Source organism: Bacillus rossius, chromosome 14, assembly GCF_032445375.1.
Source record: "Bacillus rossius redtenbacheri isolate Brsri chromosome 14, Brsri_v3, whole genome shotgun sequence".
NCBI lineage: Eukaryota > Metazoa > Arthropoda > Insecta > Phasmatodea > Bacillidae > Bacillus > Bacillus rossius.
This window is the reverse complement of record NC_086341.1, coordinates 48,493,463-48,511,382: the sequence shown is the minus strand read 5'-3', so window position 1 is coordinate 48,511,382 and position 17,920 is coordinate 48,493,463. Positions and strand designations below refer to the sequence as shown.

Sequence of the window (17,920 nt, the reverse complement as noted above, 5' to 3'; positions counted from 1 at the left end):
TACAAAAATGTAGCAAGCACTAGTTGGCATCATTCGTGTTTGATTATGTATATTGCTTCCCGTATAGAGCACGCACACGTAGTCTAATATCGATAGCTCGCCGATTGCATGCAATGCGCGCTCTCTGTCGAGTGCCGAGTTTACTACATCTGTTGGCCCACACTCTTTCGTGGTAAGTGTGTACTACGACGATAGTTATGCATTCGTTCAGGCTCGCATTCGGGTCACAGATATTGTTTTTCTATTTAAAGTTGAAGAAAGGTTATTGTAGCACGACTTATTACTTTAAATTTTTTGGCGTGCTCTTTTATGCTTCACTTTTTAAATAAACGTACTTTCCATGAATGGGTTTGTTTTTATGAATAACTTTACCTAACTGAAAATTTTTTTCTTGCATAAACGTCGCGCCCCTACTTTTCAAACTTGATTTTACTATAAAATGTGTGACGATTATGCGATAAAACACGGTAAATACATATAAGGTGATTTTCACCGTAAGCTTATAAGCCATGGCTTCGCTAGCTCAATTTTAGCGTGTTACTGAATAGCATGTGATTAATTCAAAATCTTTTCACTAAAGAAATAGACAGAATAAATGGTTAGGTCATAACAAAATGTTTCAGAATGATATTTTTTTTAAGTGGTTATGTGTAAGCCTGTTTATTTTTAGTATAGTTTAATTATCCGGTTTTATAATTGCCATTTTAGTGTTTTCTAGGATACATATATTTTACCTTGATGAAATCACACTTATAGCCTTTTCATTTTATGAGGTAGCCAATTTAAAACATTGTGAAACACACAGCTGTTTCATTTTAATTAAGATTATGCCATCGTTTAGCTTTACACTTGCATTTATTTAAGTTACTATTAGTATAGCTATGCTCAGAATATTTAAATAATTTCACTTTATAACAGATACATATATTACAATTTAATAAACAATAATTGCAATTTTATTTCTTAAGTAGTATTCAGGTTCACATTTCTTATCTTATGAATTAGTTGATTAGTAGCTATGCTTAGTATTAATTAAAGAAAAAAATTTAAAAAATTTTGCCCCTCTACTTTATTTCCTTAGTAATGCCTATGTGAAAATTCATAGCTATAGATTTAGTAAATATGGCGGTATCTAGAATCTAAATAAAACCAACTCATCCCATTTTTTTTTACCACAGATGTGAAATCTAAACTTTTTGTAATAAATTTAAATTAAAATTGTCTTTACTGATATATATATATATATATATATATATATACACATATATATATATATATATATATATATATATATATATATATATATATATATATATATATATATATATATATATATATTAATATTCACCTTTGATCAACTTAAGAGGTAATATCTCAAAAAACGTAGAATACAAGAAGGTAGTTTAAGATTGTTTATTAATTATTGCCAATATCTTAAACTATATTAAATGGTATCAATAAATATTAATTTTCATTTTTAAACCATACTTTCAAATTTTCGACCCCTTTAGAATTAGAATTTAGCAAGTGTAAAATAGAGTTGGTTGATTTTGTATGTTTATATATCATACCAAATAACTTACATATCACTTGAGTAGCTGTAGAGATGTGACTTTAATAGTAAAAGAAAACATTGTCTTTTGTGGTCAAATATAAAAAAAAAATATAAGGGTAAAAAATATGTTAATAAATCATGACGTAATGTATGCTATTCTTGTTTTGTTTCTTAACCCCTGCGTAATTTTCTTGGAGTATATATTTACTATGTACTATAAAAACTAACTTACTCCCGTTTCACTACCTTTTTGGACCAATTTCTAAAAATGGCAAAAACGCCCTTCATAACTAATTGTTTAAGTTATTTCTAGCTTAGGTACGTACCTCTCGCGTAATTTTCTTTGGAGATTAATTCTTTTACCAAAAATACTTTACTTGCCACCTTTTAACCTCGTGATTTTGGCAGTCGAATCTCAAGAAATTATTTAATTTATATATTTATTTATAACACACCTACTAACATGACTTGATGTAAGTTTTTGGACATACGCCATTGCTAAGAACTTTTTCTGTTTGAAGAAAAACTAATAAATAAAATAAATAAATAAAAATACTCAAAAAAAAAAAGGACAAAAACACACAAAATTAAGCAAACAATTGCTGTTGTCAACAAGGATATGAACACCACAAAATATTCCGAAACAGGAATATGGTCAGCAAACAAACAAAGAAAAACAAAGAAAAATGTACTAAGAGAACGAAAAAGTCCCCACAAATGATGACAACACAAAAATATTGAAACCCAAAATAATTCAGCACAACAGTTGAAGCGAGACAAAAAACATGACAAAACGAAAAGACAAACAAACACAATAGTTTTACCTTTTTTTTTGAGTATTTTTATTTATTTATTTTATTTATTAGTTTTTCTTCAAACAGAAAAAGTTCTTAGCAATGGCGTATGTCCAAAAACTTAAATCAAGTCATGCACTCCCATTGCACAAATCTTTTAAAGATAACACCTACTAACAGTTGAAGAATTTTTTAGTTAGATACGTACATTATACGTACAACAAACAAACATATACAACACACATACAAACACAAACATTATTCAGACAGTATACAAAAAGTTTTAACATATAAAAAAAATCAGTTCAGCACTGTATTGTGTGAACATAGTTGTTAAGTAATAACAGTGACAAAGCAATAAATGTAAGAGATTAGACAGATAAAGCTAGAATGTTTGAAGGATTTAGGTTAGAAATTATAAATTATTTCTTAATGGACAGCACACAGGTTTTTTTTCAACAGTAAATTGATTTTCAAAAAGTTTTAATGTTTTTATCTTGAGTATTAAAATTGTTGATTTGTCTGTAAGTAATATCATTCTTGGTTTGAAGAGTACACATTATAAACTGCAGATGACGATTAAAAATTTTTATTTTGTGTCACTTTTTTTTCTACAGTTAAGTACAATAAAAAAGTTTCACTTTACCTATGCTTAAATTCAGTTAGGGAAGTCATTCAATTTTTAAAATTAAATTAAAATATAAAAACAAGATTTGCAAAAGCCTTCTAAACAGTTATGTGTTTAGAGATCTTGAGATGATATCTGCTTCTTCTTGAATACCATCAGTTTCAGTTTGCTACAAATTAATTTTATAATACAATTTTATTGTTACTGTAATTGTTATTTAACTTTTTTTATCCATAAACAAATACACCAATCCCTCACTTAGCATGACTAATGCTTTCCAAAAAAATGTTCCATGTTATTCATAATTGTGTATTCTGAAGCATTATTCTCAATAAATAGCAAGGCTAATTTACTTAATGTGTTCCAAAATATGTAGGGAAATGCGTAGAATAACACTCAATGATGAATATGTTGCACCATTTATTTTTATAAGCCTACCATCAAATACTTTGTATGACAAAAATTACACTGCAAAACGGGAGATAGGTGGTTATGTACTTGTTAATCGGCTGGTTGGCTTGCCTGCTCGGGCGTTACCTTCAACTCACGTCGCGTACCTTTCCATGAACATTCCAAACCATACTTTACTGTCAGGATATTTACATTTTAATTTTTCAAAAATTAAAGTGCTTATTCACACATTACTGCTTGGTTCACACCAATCCTGTCTGACCAGTATTTTTTTTCATTGCACCATTCATTTAACAACCTTTTCCATGTAAATCATCTGTTAATTTTCTGTTCCAGTATATAATGTCAAATATATTCTCGCTAGTACAACCAACAGCATCAGACTTATATGAACGTTTGTAGAGTCCTTATTTTCGATTGTGCGCACAGTTAACTTGCTTAATACTAAAGTGCAATCAACATAACTGTGACCTTCATGACATTCTGCACGCCATAGTACTTTTAGTTTTGTCTCAAATACTTGAACACGATGCATTATGCTCTTATTTAGAAATCATGATTCCAACTGCAGGTGTTTGCGCATGTACTGTTACCGGCAGACGAATTGACAGACATTGCTTTGTATTGTTTGAGTGTTAGTTCACTGCCACTGGCTAGACTAAAGTTCATCACGGCCCGGTTTTGGCCAGGCGACAACGGTAAGGTAAGGCCTGGCAGCATACGCACAGACGTAAAAACATTTGGTCCTTTTCACCCAATAGCCGCAACTGAACTTGCCATAGCTGATGTTTGTACAACAGACGATAGCATAGTCAGACCTGCGCGTCCCCCCTCGTATGGCTAACTGTATGCCACGGCACATCTGTTGTTTACCGAGTTGAAGCAGACTTCGTGGCGTCATGCGTTTTTTTTTTTTTTTTTGCCTGTGGCAATTTCATGCCAACTGAAGTTTACAGACGTGCTATTCAAGACTGGGGCAGTAAAATTAACATAATGCGAAATGAATTCGCACAATTTGAAGACGTGCTAAGTGAGAGATTGTTCTGAAATTTATTTTACACGAAATTTGTTAATTTTTATAAAAGGCAACTTAAATACGTGCCCTAGTTTAGCTTTGATTCGGAGGTAAGATAAAATTTATCATTAACTGTGCTTTGTATTTTTTTGAAGGGATGCCTTATCTCAATTATTTTTTATTTGTTTCACAGGAACTGTTGGTGGACTTGATGTACTTCTTCCACAAAGGCTTCATATATTGTGGTCGCCACTACGCGGATCTGCTTCACATTCCTCGCTGCTTCGCTTGTGATGAGGTACTTTATAAATGCATCTAGATCTGTGTAAATACTTGTAACATGCATAATATTTTCTTAATAATGTAACTGAAATAAATTTAAGTAGATATCACCGGCATGTTAAAAACAGAGTGTGAAGAGCGGAAAGTTAAGCCGAGTGAAGCTAATAGCTGCAGCTTGATTGGGCTCAACAGCTGAGTTCATTGTGTACAACAGTGTTTTTTAAATCTTGTCACCAGTCCACTGCTAGGCTGTGCTCGTAGTTCTCGACCACTCTCGTTCAGGCTTGTTTGGGGGAGTTTTCGGGGCATCCCCACGGACTGCCGAATACACTGCTCCAGTGCACTGCGTGGCTCTGCTTGTAACTTTCGGCTGCTCGCGTCGGCAGAGAATTTCCTCCCCACTGCACACACTGCCCAGCTGACTCTCGCAATGCACACGTTGTTTAGTGGCCATGACGTGATTTACGAGTGGAATGGTATTAATCATAGTGCTTTTATAAGTTCACTTACTTACATACCATAGTACACCTTAATTATAGTATGGTAGAAACTTAAAACAAGTTAAAAGAGCTTTATTAATTAAAAAATAAAATATTAGTACGGAATTGTGAGTATTTTTAACATCTCTAGAATGGATATATATATATATATATATATATATATATATATATATATATATATATATTACATAAACAAATTAATATTACAAGGTATCCACCCAATATATATATAAAATTATTTTGGGTAGATACCTCGTAATATTAATTTGTGTATGTAATAATTATTTCTTTTAACATGTTAAAACATTACTACTAGATACTTTATGTTTGGTAATTCGCTTGAAGTTTTATTTAATTTACACTTATTTTGTTTTATGAAAGCGTTTAAAGTTGGTGGCCATATAACATCTAGTAGTAGTGTTTTAACTAGGGTTCTGCGAGTATTCGAAATTTCCGAATTTGAGTTCGATTTTTTTGATCTTCGATTCGTAAATTCGAATGAATTCATTTTACAATAATTCAACTTGCAAAATCTGGCCCTGGTACACTAATATAAGACATCTCCCTCCCCCATTTTTAAAAGAAATATAAAAGACGATTAAATCTTTCACTTACAAAAAATTATACATCGAAACCCCTTATTTACGTTACCGTTATTTACGTTTTCACGTTATTTGAACAATTTTATTTCTGTCCCGTTTTAACCTCATTTGATGTAATGCAATGAATTCCCGTTGTTTACAACGCGCCTATTGCTTAACGCAGTTTATGCCGTTCGTTCTGATAAAACTGCTTACTAACTTAATTAATCCTATTACAAAGTAATCTTATGTGTAAATCGTGTTTTAAAGACGTTTTTAAAAGTTATAAACTTCATCTTTAACGTCTCGGGAGTCGCTTTATACCGCTTATAAAAACGTAAGCAGCGCCAGTTTGGTTGTGTTGATTCCTGTATTCCTGTATAGAGCGTGCGCACATAGTCAAAAATTGATATCGATAGCTCGCAGACTGCATGCACGCGCGCGCTCTGTCAGTAACCGAGTTAACCCGCACGATCGTTATGCGTATAGTTAAAAATCACGTTCTTGTTACGGGTTTCTTTTGTTTTTGTTTTACATTGAATAAAATGGTTTTATTGCATCACTAGGGCCTGGAAAATTTCGGTGTTTTCAGTATGCAAAAAGCGGTACTTTCAAATTAGAAAAGCGGTGGTTTAAAGTCGGTATTTTCGTTATGCAATGGAAATTTTACCGGTATTTTAAATGTTGACTAAATTGTGCAGTTATTGAATATAATAGTTTACATATTTAATAAACAATCCATGTATACTAGGAATAGGCTAATATGCATAATAACAGCCAATTAAATCCAAAACAGTTACACAAAACAGACACGTTGCTATAGACGTTGGCAACTACCCTTTTTTTTTTTTTTTTTTTTTTTTTTTCTGCCAATGCCACATGCTTAGCCCACTTTAGGTGTTTGTCAATGAAATATTTTCTATCCCATTAAACTTTACAGTTGCAAAATTTGCACATCACTGTGCTATTGTCAGTACAATAAAACCCATGTTTCTGATACTGATACGCTCGTATTTAATGGAGTGGAGGAACACGGGGTTGCCACTTGAACAAACCCCAGCGCACAAATGAGAAGAAACTTAGTGTGAACTATACCCCAGATCAATTTTGAGCATCAAAACCATACACGAACACGGCTTATGTAAAAATAAGGTAATTATGCTGAAACACAAGACTTGGGTTAAAGGATACTTTAACCTTGTGTGGATCAAGTAGAAAACATTCGGCTATAAACGAAAGAAATAAGAACAATGCTATCCTGAAATGCTGTGACATGTTTTTGGAGTAGATAATCACAGCGACCGACCGACAGGATGCGCTCCTGCCCTTGCCGTCAGCGATGTTTATTTTGACAGCTCAAGCAATTATCTTTTCCACATCCCTTCGCAGCGTAAAAAAAGGAGAAAAAAAACACGCTGACAGTTTCTCACGCAGAAGGTTGAAATAAGGGAGGGAATGTGTTGAAATGTTAGATAAGGAGGTTGGGGGGGGGGGGGGGGGGTTTTACATGGTTTGTGGCTCTGGGAGGGATGAGCCTTGAAGAATTAGCAGGGGATGGGAGAGGTAAGCGTCGCGTCACGTATGACGTCAAGCCGCCGGGCGGGTAAGATAACATGACAGCTGAGACGGCTTTTTGTGCGCTTTTTGTGCGATAGTGGAGGCGCCGAGCTCGTCTAGACACTGCCGTGTGGACAGTCTAGAGGGGTGGTATCTATTTTTAGACATCTTTTGTATGCCTGGCTGCTTACAGTACAGCTCTCGCCAAGATAAACGTGAACACATAGAGCCCAACAAAGTGTAACAGACTTGTTTTTCAGCCGATTTTACTCAAATTTTCGACTTTCTCTGCTCAAATTTTTCATGTTTTCTCAAAAAACAGTCATATAAACGGAATGGACGCATCAGAGGGGGCTCGCATCAGCGGGATTCTACTGTAATGGTACTTTTCGGGGATATATTCGCAGTGTAATATAGAAATGTTGTGGTTTTCGCGAATGTACTTACTTTTCGCGTTTTCATGCAAAATTCGCGATCGCGAAAAATTCCAGGCCCTATGCATCACTCATTAATTTAAATTATTTAGCTTGCTTTCGCAAAGTCTACTTTTTAAATAAACGTACTTTCCATGAATAGGTTTTGTTTTTATGGATTACTTTACATTTTTTTTTTTTTTTTTTGCTTAATAGTATTCTCCGTTCACTCTTACATGAGTTTTGGAATAAACAAAGTCTCTTGTAAACAAACATTTTCATTGGCTGCCGGCCGCCGCGCACATTATTCGTGCGCAAGAAATAGTCCCTTGGTTACGTACCATTTGTAAGTATTTTTACACTGCCTTTTTTATAACAATTGTTGTTATATAGCATTATGGTGTTTCACCATTAATATACAATACAGTTTAATTTGTCAGCAAGTATTTACTTACAATTATGTTAGCAGACGCCGTGTGTACAGTGTACAGTTGATGCCCGGCGCAACAGTTGTATTTCGGATTTGCACTGTTTGTTATGGCTGACGCCGGACAAGGTTTTGTAAAGCACAGAATGGGAAAGCCTTTGAAAAGTGCACAGAAAACTATTATGTTGAATGTTTTTAAAACATTTTTAGACAAATATCCGGATTGTCGTGTGAACGATATCGCGAGTTTAACTGCGGAATTTACGAGTGTTTCGAAGAGCAATGTGCTTCGTGCAAGGAAAGAATTACAGGACACTGGGACATTAACAACTCCCGCGAAGAAAAGGAAACTTGAGTATCCTGTTATCAAAACTTGTGATGATTTTGTGAAGCATAAAGTGCATAGTTTTTTCTTCGAAAATGAACCACCTACGCTGAACAAAGTGCTACGGTGCTTCCTGTTCTATTACTTCTCCGTTATTTTATTAGCACCGACTGTACTGAAGTTTGTGTGTTGCAACTAGTGCTTGGCGCACAAGATGAATTCAGCCTATCACTTGCTGACGCGGCGCAGTGATACGACGGTGTTTGTTTATTTCAAAACTCAGCTAAGAGTGAACCCACGGTCTCACCCCTAATTATAAACTTGATTTTAGAATAAAATGTGCTATGCTTACGCGATAAAAACATTAAATTTGTTTTTTTTCTTTTGTACCACTTTCTTATGCTGTGATATTTTTATTAATATTTTGATCCTTGAAAGTCAAACATGCTATACAAGGTGGCAAGTGAGAGAGTTTTCTCTACAGCAGGCAACATAGTTACCAGCCGCAGAGAATTGTTGTTGCCGCACCATGTCGATGAACTCACCTTTCTCCATGACAATTTCAAATGATTTGCGAAGTGATTTATGTTAGTGCTATAGACATATAATTTTTAATTTTTTTTTTTAAATTTTTGAGAATCTGGTTATGCTTCTTCAAAATAGTCTCACTTTAATTTTAGTTGCTTGATTTAAACTGTGAATTATGTGACAAGTTTTTCAAAAATGGTATGTTAAAAATTTTTAATGATCTATGTTATTTTAAAAAATATTCCCAAATTCGATTCGAAAAAAATTCGAAACTCGTGAATTTTTTTGAAATTTGATTCGAATTTGATTCGAACTGAAAAATCACAATTCGCAGATGTCTAGTTTTAACATGTTAAAAGAAATAATTATTACATAAACAAATTAATATTACAAGGTATTTACCCAAAAAAAATTTATTGGGAGGTGGTCTCATAATGCCTTTTTTTTTTAGTGTGTTTGATGTGTATTTTAATAGTAAATCTATTTTATGCAAATCTTTTTGATTAAAATTAATTTTTCAAAATTGATATTTATGTTAAGAATAATTTTTTTGTGAAACAAACCAAGAAACTAACAAATGAAATTTTTTCTAAAGTACTAACCTAATGGCTATGTTTGTTTTAACAAAAAAAATTTTCTTGGCCTTTATTTGCAATTTTAAATTTATTGCGCTAATGTTAGGATGTTAGAATTTGCGTGATATCCAGTGCTGATATCCAGTGCTTGTATCCTTACAGAATATTCTAGAAGGATGTGTCCTGGGGCAGGGCTTTGCCAGGTATTGTTGGTTGTCGCTTGACTGTTGAACCAGCACTTTGCATGTCACTCAGTGGATCATCAGCTCACTTCAGTTAATTAGTAGACTATTTTTTATAATTATTGGTCCAAGCCATGCCATACTTCTTCCTCGATTTATTTAGAAATTACTGGACACAAGCTTTGGCATGTGGTCCTAAGCAATCTGCTGATATACCTCCAGGGACTTGGGTCACTGGCATTATCATCATGAATCACTGCTGATTATTATGCTTGACAATCATTTTCATTATGCACGCACGCACACATGCACACACATTAGATAGTCATTTATTGGTTCGGGCAGTGAATCTTTTTTTGTTTGTTTCAAGAACTGTCTTGAACAGTTTGGTGTAAGTGTATCTTGCCACTTTTTTAGGGGGGGGGGGGGGGGGAGAATAGTTTTTGCTAAATTTTGGAATTCTCGTTTCATCAACCGTTAATTATCCGTAATCATTGTAAAAGCTACCAGAATTAAGAATTTTTTTTCCTTATCCCATGTTCATGTCAAAAAATATGTACTGAAGTCAATTGAGATAGTATTTAGCAGTGTTGATTTGAAACATTGCAAGCTCTTCTTATGTTTGATGTGGTTTTATTTCCAGTTGTTCATTTTACTTAACCTTTGAGTATCAGAATTAGTATTTTAGTTTTTATCTAAAGGGATTTGTAATCAAATAATAGATTTGTTGTTCAGTCTAAATTCATAAGTGTATTCCTGTGATGTTTAGATTATAAATCTTTGATTTAATATACCACTTTTTGTTTAAAATTTAATTTTCTCAATTATATTTTATTAGTAAATTTGTTTTGAGAAGTATGGCATACTTTTTTTGTAGATGAAAAATTCTACATTTCTACATTTTATATTTCACTGTTTCTATTTGGAATGTTTTATTATCATTGTTTCAGTTAATATTTGTGAAGGAGTACACAATGGCGGAAGGTAAAGCATTCCACGTGAAGCACTTCTGCTGCTACGAGTGCGACGTGCCTCTGGGCGGGATGAACTACATTCTCAAGGACGAGCAGCCGGTGTGCTTGGACTGCTATCAGGAGAAGCACGGGAAGGTCAGTTGGCTACTGCTGCTGCTACTGCGAAAAGGGTGAAGAATGTGTTTTCGTTGTGCGAGTTTTTTTTAATAGTGTAATTCCATATCTGTGATTTATTAAAACATTTTAAGCATGGCCTGCATATTCTTACAACAAAATGGAGAGTAGTAAGGAATGGAGTCCAGGACAGGCTTCAGGCTGCAGTGCAGGGTGAGGGTTATCCACCGGCCGCCACATTTTATTTGTGACGTCACGGCCGCCATCTTGAATGACTTTTACCATGATGTGTAAATTAAACCTGATACCAAGGGTTTAATTAGACACCCCAATTTAATTTTTACCAAAAAATTAAGGAAAAAAATTTAAAAAAATATTTTCGAACATCAAAAAAATTAAGTAACACAGTTCTTTTATACTTCATAAAGTCTTGAGTTCTGGGTTCGACCCAGAACGGGTAAAATTAATAATTCATTCCTCCACAGGGACTAAGAGCATACTGACACCCACCACTTTTACTGAGGAAGATACATTAACATACACCCCCTTCCCTGTCACATATGTCACCTGCCTTACTTCTCCCTCCTCCTTTACTATTGGCTATACCACCCACTATATGTATTTCTTATATGTTGTCGATCTATTCACTTTATTAATAGTTATAGACATCCTCCAGCTTTACTATTACTGGTTATACCTCCATTCAAGCATTAATTTTTACAATCATAGCCTCCCCTCACCCAAAACAGTTTTACTATCTTATAAATTATAGGTATTTTTAAAGTTTTAGTACCATAAAGTTGACTTGGGCATGTTAATAATATATGACATTCGCTTAATATGCACTGGTGCATGTTGCCACACATGGGTCTACTTTCTTGACGACTTCGGCTCATGGCTATAGCAGTTTCTGCATGCGTGCACATTGGACTTCCAATGTGTCAAATTTCCATTGTGTAATGCGTGTGCTTGCTTCATTGCATTTCTGGTGCATACTACAGTTTCATCCTCAGTGTGCCTAAAGAAATACAACCTCTAAAAACACAGTAAATGATAATCTGTCTAGGAGGAAATGTGACATGTTCAGCATTGAGGCAATTACATTCAATGCATTCGGTTCATCTGATAGTCAGCTAGCCCTGAGAAATCAGTAGTACTATCCTGTTAAAAGGAATTATAGTTAAAGAAGGAAAGTTTTACAGTTTTTCCCTAAATGAATAATTATTGAATATTTATCATGCTCTGTGTTTTTTTTTTTTTAAGATTTCTATATTAAATTTAGTGTCTGAGTTTTGTATAATAAGTTTATTTGCAACATGAGAACACATAAATTTTGCTCGTTACCGAGTGTAGATGTTTACACATCACTGTGAGTACTGAAGGACTCCCTCACATTTTTTTAATAATTTCTTGTGAACAAATTTACATTTTTCACAAATAATTTATTGTGTGCCTACCTTAAATAGTAAGCCAGCTAACAAAGTGTTTTATATGTACATATTACTATTTATTGCCCCACCACAGAATGTTGGTACAGTGCTGTTCCAATCTCCTAGTCGGACGAGAAAGCAGCAATTGTTGTAAAGTGCGGTGCTGATAAAGTGATAAGTCATATTTAAGAACATACTGTATCTTTGGTGTGACTGTAAATTGTGTAGATGTTAATCAAAAACCAATTTTTATGACTTGGAACCAAACCGAGAACCAGGGAAACTTACAACGGACACTTGGCCAATTGTAAAACTTGCCGAGTCAACGGTCGGTTGCAGAGGTGCCGCACGTGCGAGAAGATGATTGCTGCTGGAGACCAGCGGGTGACCTTGAAGGAACTGAACTGGCACGCGACGGCAGAGTGCTTCTGCTGCCACGCCTGTCGCAGGTCGCTGCTGGGGGGCAAGATGGTCGTGAAGCAGGACCGGCCGTTCTGCAGCAAGGAGTGCGTGCAGCGTGCTCAGGCCTCCTGAGTGCTGTGACAGTACGTTAGGTACTTGCCAACATGATGCCATTCAATGTTAACTTCTGTTCTTTTTCAATCTTAGATTATTTGTATCGTACTTTTAGTTTATATTTAATTTTAAAACGCTACAGAATCAGTATTAAAAATTCTCTGCAAGGCACATTCCCCCCAGCCTGCAAACTGAGAGTGCTTTTACCCAAAATCCTTTACCAGTGTTGTTGGCACAATGTTTTAAGATTGTGTTGCAAAGGTAAATTTGTAATAATAGTCTTTCAGAAAGTTGTGCAACAATTTAAAAAAAAACTTATTTGTTTACAGCACTGATGTAATCAAGAAAACAGCATCGATTAGCATCCAGTTTTATTTTCACCAGCTGAGATACCATATTTACCTGCGTATGGGTAGCACATTTTATGCAGATTTTTTTTTTTAATAACATGTACTGCGATCCATACACAAGTTTATTCATTTTGGGTAAAAAAAAAAAAAAAACATTGCACTGTTGTGGTTGACTGTGTGCATAAATAACTAGCCTTTTTTTTTGGTTTTTAATAAATATGTTTAATTAAGCTATCTGGGCAGTGCGTGGACTTGGCCATTGCACTGCTGCTGCTCGGCCGCCAGTGAGTGGTCTGGCCGTCTGCCGCAGCGCTGCTGCTCAACGAGAAGGGTAACCAGCAAGAGGGGAGGGTGTGCACATACATGTATACGACTGCGTGCATGTGTGTGTGTGTGTGTGTGTGTGTGTGTGTGTGTGAGAGAGTGTTTTTATGTTCCCTCCCTCTCATCATTCTAAACGTCCGTGAACTGACACACTATACAATCATCATAATTCTATCTCAACAGGTTTTTGTGACGCAACTGTGCCCAAACATTGTTTCATTCATGACAAAACTGTTGTAAAGGGCATGCTTGTTTTTATTAAAAGAACTGACAAGAAAATAGCATGCTGTCTTATCTCTCTTGGGGAATGGGGCAGAAAAAAAAATTAAACAATACACTGGAAGGGAAACATAGGCATTAAAATAGATTTTTTTTTGTTAGGTAGTGCCTGGGGAGGGTGGGTGAAGTGCCATAAAGAATGGAGCGGGGTAAGACAGAGGACTGAAGCACCAAGGGTCAACTTCAGTGCAGTGTTTTTTACGCTGTAATAAGCTGGGACATGGGCCATAAAGACTTGATTTGTATTCTACTGGATACAGGTATATGGTGCGAATTATATTCGAGGTGACTCCTACAGTGAAATGCCCTAGTTTAAAGTTGCGACCCTTCTGCCGGTGAATATGGTATGTTTCTGGTTTATTACATTTGTATATATTTCGTATTGACATTTGTAAATGGCTGTGTGGTGCTGTCAGTGTCTTGTCAAGGTCCTCAGCACAAATTTGGGTTAAAATTACTGTGAAATATTTTTTTATGGCTAGCGTCTTCTTGTTTTATCCTTAAGTTGGTTGTATAAACAAGACCAAGAACATTTGTAAGGTAAGAAGCTGATTATTTTAAATAGCTAATGCACAATTATTCTCTGTTATTGCTTATAGAAAAATTATTTTTATATGGTAACTGTAAAATTATGTTTTTAGATACATTACATATATTAAAAATGATTTTTTATCGTACTTCATGCAACCATCCTGATTTATTTTATACAAAACAATCATCAATATAATGTGTTTCATACAAAACAATCATCCATATAATTGTTAACATTGGGATAACTATAATCTTATACTTTTGTTTAAAATGGACACTTTTAATTTCAAACATGTTTTTTCCAACCATGTGAGCAGGGATATAAGCTTTAAGAAATTTAAATCTATTAGCAAACACTGTTGGAACAGCAGTAACGTGCATGGCTTCATAGTAATAGCCTAATAGCTAAAGATTTCCTGTACATCAAAGGCATTACACACGTAAATACAGCCACATTATAGTGTTATGATCGTTATAAATGATGTCCAAGTTTTGTAGCAGTCGCATGTAACTCCTGATTGAGTCCCGATGCTAGGAGTTAGCTTTCATTTTGATGTAACTCATGATTGCTAGCATGCAGATGCTGGGTGTTTCCATCCATTTGGCATGTAAATCCTGATAGCTGTCATTCAGGTGCTGGGTGATTGAATCCATTTTGGCAGTACCGTGTTTTATCGCATAATTGTCACACGTTTTATACTAAAATCATGTTTGAAAAGTAGGGTTGCAACGTTTACACTGAAAAAAAAATTTTGTTAGGTATAGTTATTCATAAAATCAAAACCCATTCATGGAAAGTACGTTTATTTAAAAATGGAGTGTACAAGAGCACGTTGAACAATTTAAATTAATGTCGTGCAACAAAAACCTTTCTTCAACTTCAAATAGAAAAACAAAATGTGAATGTGAATGTGAGCTTGAACTAACGCATAAGGCATAACGCATAACTATATTCGTAGTACACACCATGAAAGAGTGCGGGCCATCAAATGTAGTTAACTCGGCACTTGACAGAGAAAGTGCGTTGCATGCAATCGGCGATATATCAATATTCAACTATGTGTGTGCGCTCTATACTCCAAGCAACAACCAAACATGAATGATGCCAACTCGCGCTGACTACATTTTTATAAGTGGTACACCGCGGCAACGCAGATGAACTGATAAAGGTTATAACTAGTGATGCACCGATTATACTTTGCCGATTACGATTACCGATTACCGATTATTACACCAATAATTGCAATTACCGATTACGATTACCGATTATCAGTTTTTGCGTAAAGTTGAAATAAAAAACAAAGTCTTTTACTAAATATTCCTACTTGAATGCCTTTTTATTGAAATGCTGTAATCAGATTTTTATGTATTACTGCACTAGGATATGTAGTTGTACATATAATAATTATTTTTCTTTAAAATGCACACAAATAACACACTCTAAATTTTTTTACACCTCAACTTGTAAAATAACTCAAATATAATGTAGCTTGAGAGTCCACTGTTGGTTGGAAGAGTTTAGATATTCAAATTTTTATTCAAAAATACTAGCATATTGAGGTTTTCTGGAATCAGCCTATTTCTTCTATCTGTCAAAATAGTTCCAGCAGTGGAGAATAACCTCTCTGATGCCACAGAGCCAGATGGTATTGACAAATATTTGACTGCCAGCTGTTGCAAACGTGGATATTTACTGTCCTTCCACAAAGTCATGGGGCTCAAATTGTGTCCAGCAGTGGAAGAAGACAGGTAGTTTTCTACTTCGTCTGTGATACTAGTATCTGCAAACACCAGAACAAAACAAATTAAGTATTTTGATATGTGCATTAAAATACTTAAGTTAATACAACTATTAAAAAATCACTGGCATGAAAAATAAATAGGCCTATAGCAATGTTTGTTTGAAGTATACAGTTAATTTTGATTATATTCATTATTAGCAAATTGTTGACTTGGGGCCTATTGTGATATGTAAAACTTACAGTAGGCTATGAAAAAATGTTACTAAAACAACTTACTAATGGATTCTTCTGACCCTGAAGCTGTTCTGTCAGTGACAAGCGCATGGCAAAAACTCCAAATCCCTTTGGTATTGGTGCTGTAGTTAGAGGTGCTTGGTTCATCTCTTTGGGTTACAAGACATGTTTCTTGATTTGTCAACATCATGGCTTCTTCTATCAGAAATCCTTTCGCTCTTTGATTGGTTTTCGCTTCTAAAAATGCTCTAGTCTTGTACCTGGGATCCAAAGTTGTTGCCATCACATACAGTTTGGTTGATTCCAACCCAGAAAATCGACTAGAGAGTGCACATTTCAAATTTTTTATAGTAACTAATGTGCTTCCCCCTTTCTTGATCTTGTCATCAAGAACTCTGTGCAGACTATTTACTAGGGGTATAGTATCTGCTACAGATGTTTTCTCATTACTAACGGCATGTGTTACCTCTTCAAAATAGTGCAAGATATCAACTACTTCTTCTGCCAGGGCCCACTCTTTTGCACTGATTTCAGTGTTGCAACTCACCGACTGTACAGCAGCAGTCACTGGAAGACGTTGCTCAATTAGTCTTCGAAGCATTTTTAATGTAGAGTCCCACCTTGTAGCTACATCTTGTAGAAGCACATGTTCTGGAGCATTGAGCTTCACCTGCAATTCCTTTAAAACTTTTTTAGCAGAAGTTGAATGATTAAAGTGCCCAACTACTGCCCGGCCTTTAGAGATCATATCTCGAATAGGATTCTCGTTCATTAGGCCTTGCTTTAGCACAAGCTGTACTGAATGTGCCAGACACCTTACTACATCTTTGCCAAGTTCAGAAACTGCATTTATCATATTGACAGCGTTGTCTGTCACAATAGCACAAACACGACTCTCAATTCCCCACTCTGTGAATGTGTTCCTCAAGTTTTCTGCTATGTTGTGTGCACTATGGTTGTCCCCTTCAAAGGGATGTACTTCCAAGCAATAGGACTTCCTTTCTAATATTGCATTGACACCATGTACAGTAACACTAAGGTAGTCATTAATTTGGGATGAAGTGCCACTTGTCCAAATATCTGTAGTTACAGCGATTGTCTGCAAATCCTTCAGTTCTGTTTTTACTCGTTGTTTAACATCTTCAAACATAGATGGTATAACTACAGTAGTCAAATGTTTCCTGGAAGGAAGTTCATACTTTGGTACTGCTTTCTCCATTAGTAGCTTAAACCCTTTGTTGTTGACAATATCAAGTGGCTGCATGTCAACACAGATCATTTCTGCAACAGCTTGAGTCATTTCTTGTGCTCTTGGATCAGTGGGCAAGTACTTTATTTTTTTTGATACCATGGCTGGTAGTGTTGTTTGTGACAGTGCACGTTTTTCAGGTGGTCTAGGAGTGACATCAGGATCATCTACTTCACTTTCCCAACTTTTATTTATTTTTGCTGAAATCACTTCACTGGAATGAAATTTTTTTGCGTGGTTCCACATGTTTGTAGTTGTGTACGACTTACGGTTCCCGCAACTGCCTCGTGAGATGAGTGTTCCACATATTAAGCATTTTGCTTTAGATTCACTTATTAAATCCACCGAGAATAATTTCCATATTTCACTTTTCGATCTTGAAGACGTCATTATTTGAACAATCA

General features: G+C 35.0%; 1 protein-coding gene across 1 annotated transcript in view; it reads left to right on the top strand.

Moving 5' to 3' along the window:
* LOC134538903 (testin) overlaps positions 1-12,845 on the top strand; it is a 54,720-nt gene extending 41,875 nt beyond the window's left edge. The window contains exons 8-10 of the mRNA XM_063380513.1: positions 4,597-4,701; positions 10,724-10,882; positions 12,631-12,845. Coding sequence (XP_063236583.1) covers positions 4,597-4,701; positions 10,724-10,882; positions 12,631-12,825 — 459 coding nt within the window. The 3' untranslated portion in view covers positions 12,826-12,845. The remainder of the gene's footprint in view (positions 1-4,596; positions 4,702-10,723; positions 10,883-12,630) is intronic.
* Positions 12,846-17,920: the final 5,075 nt, after the last annotated feature.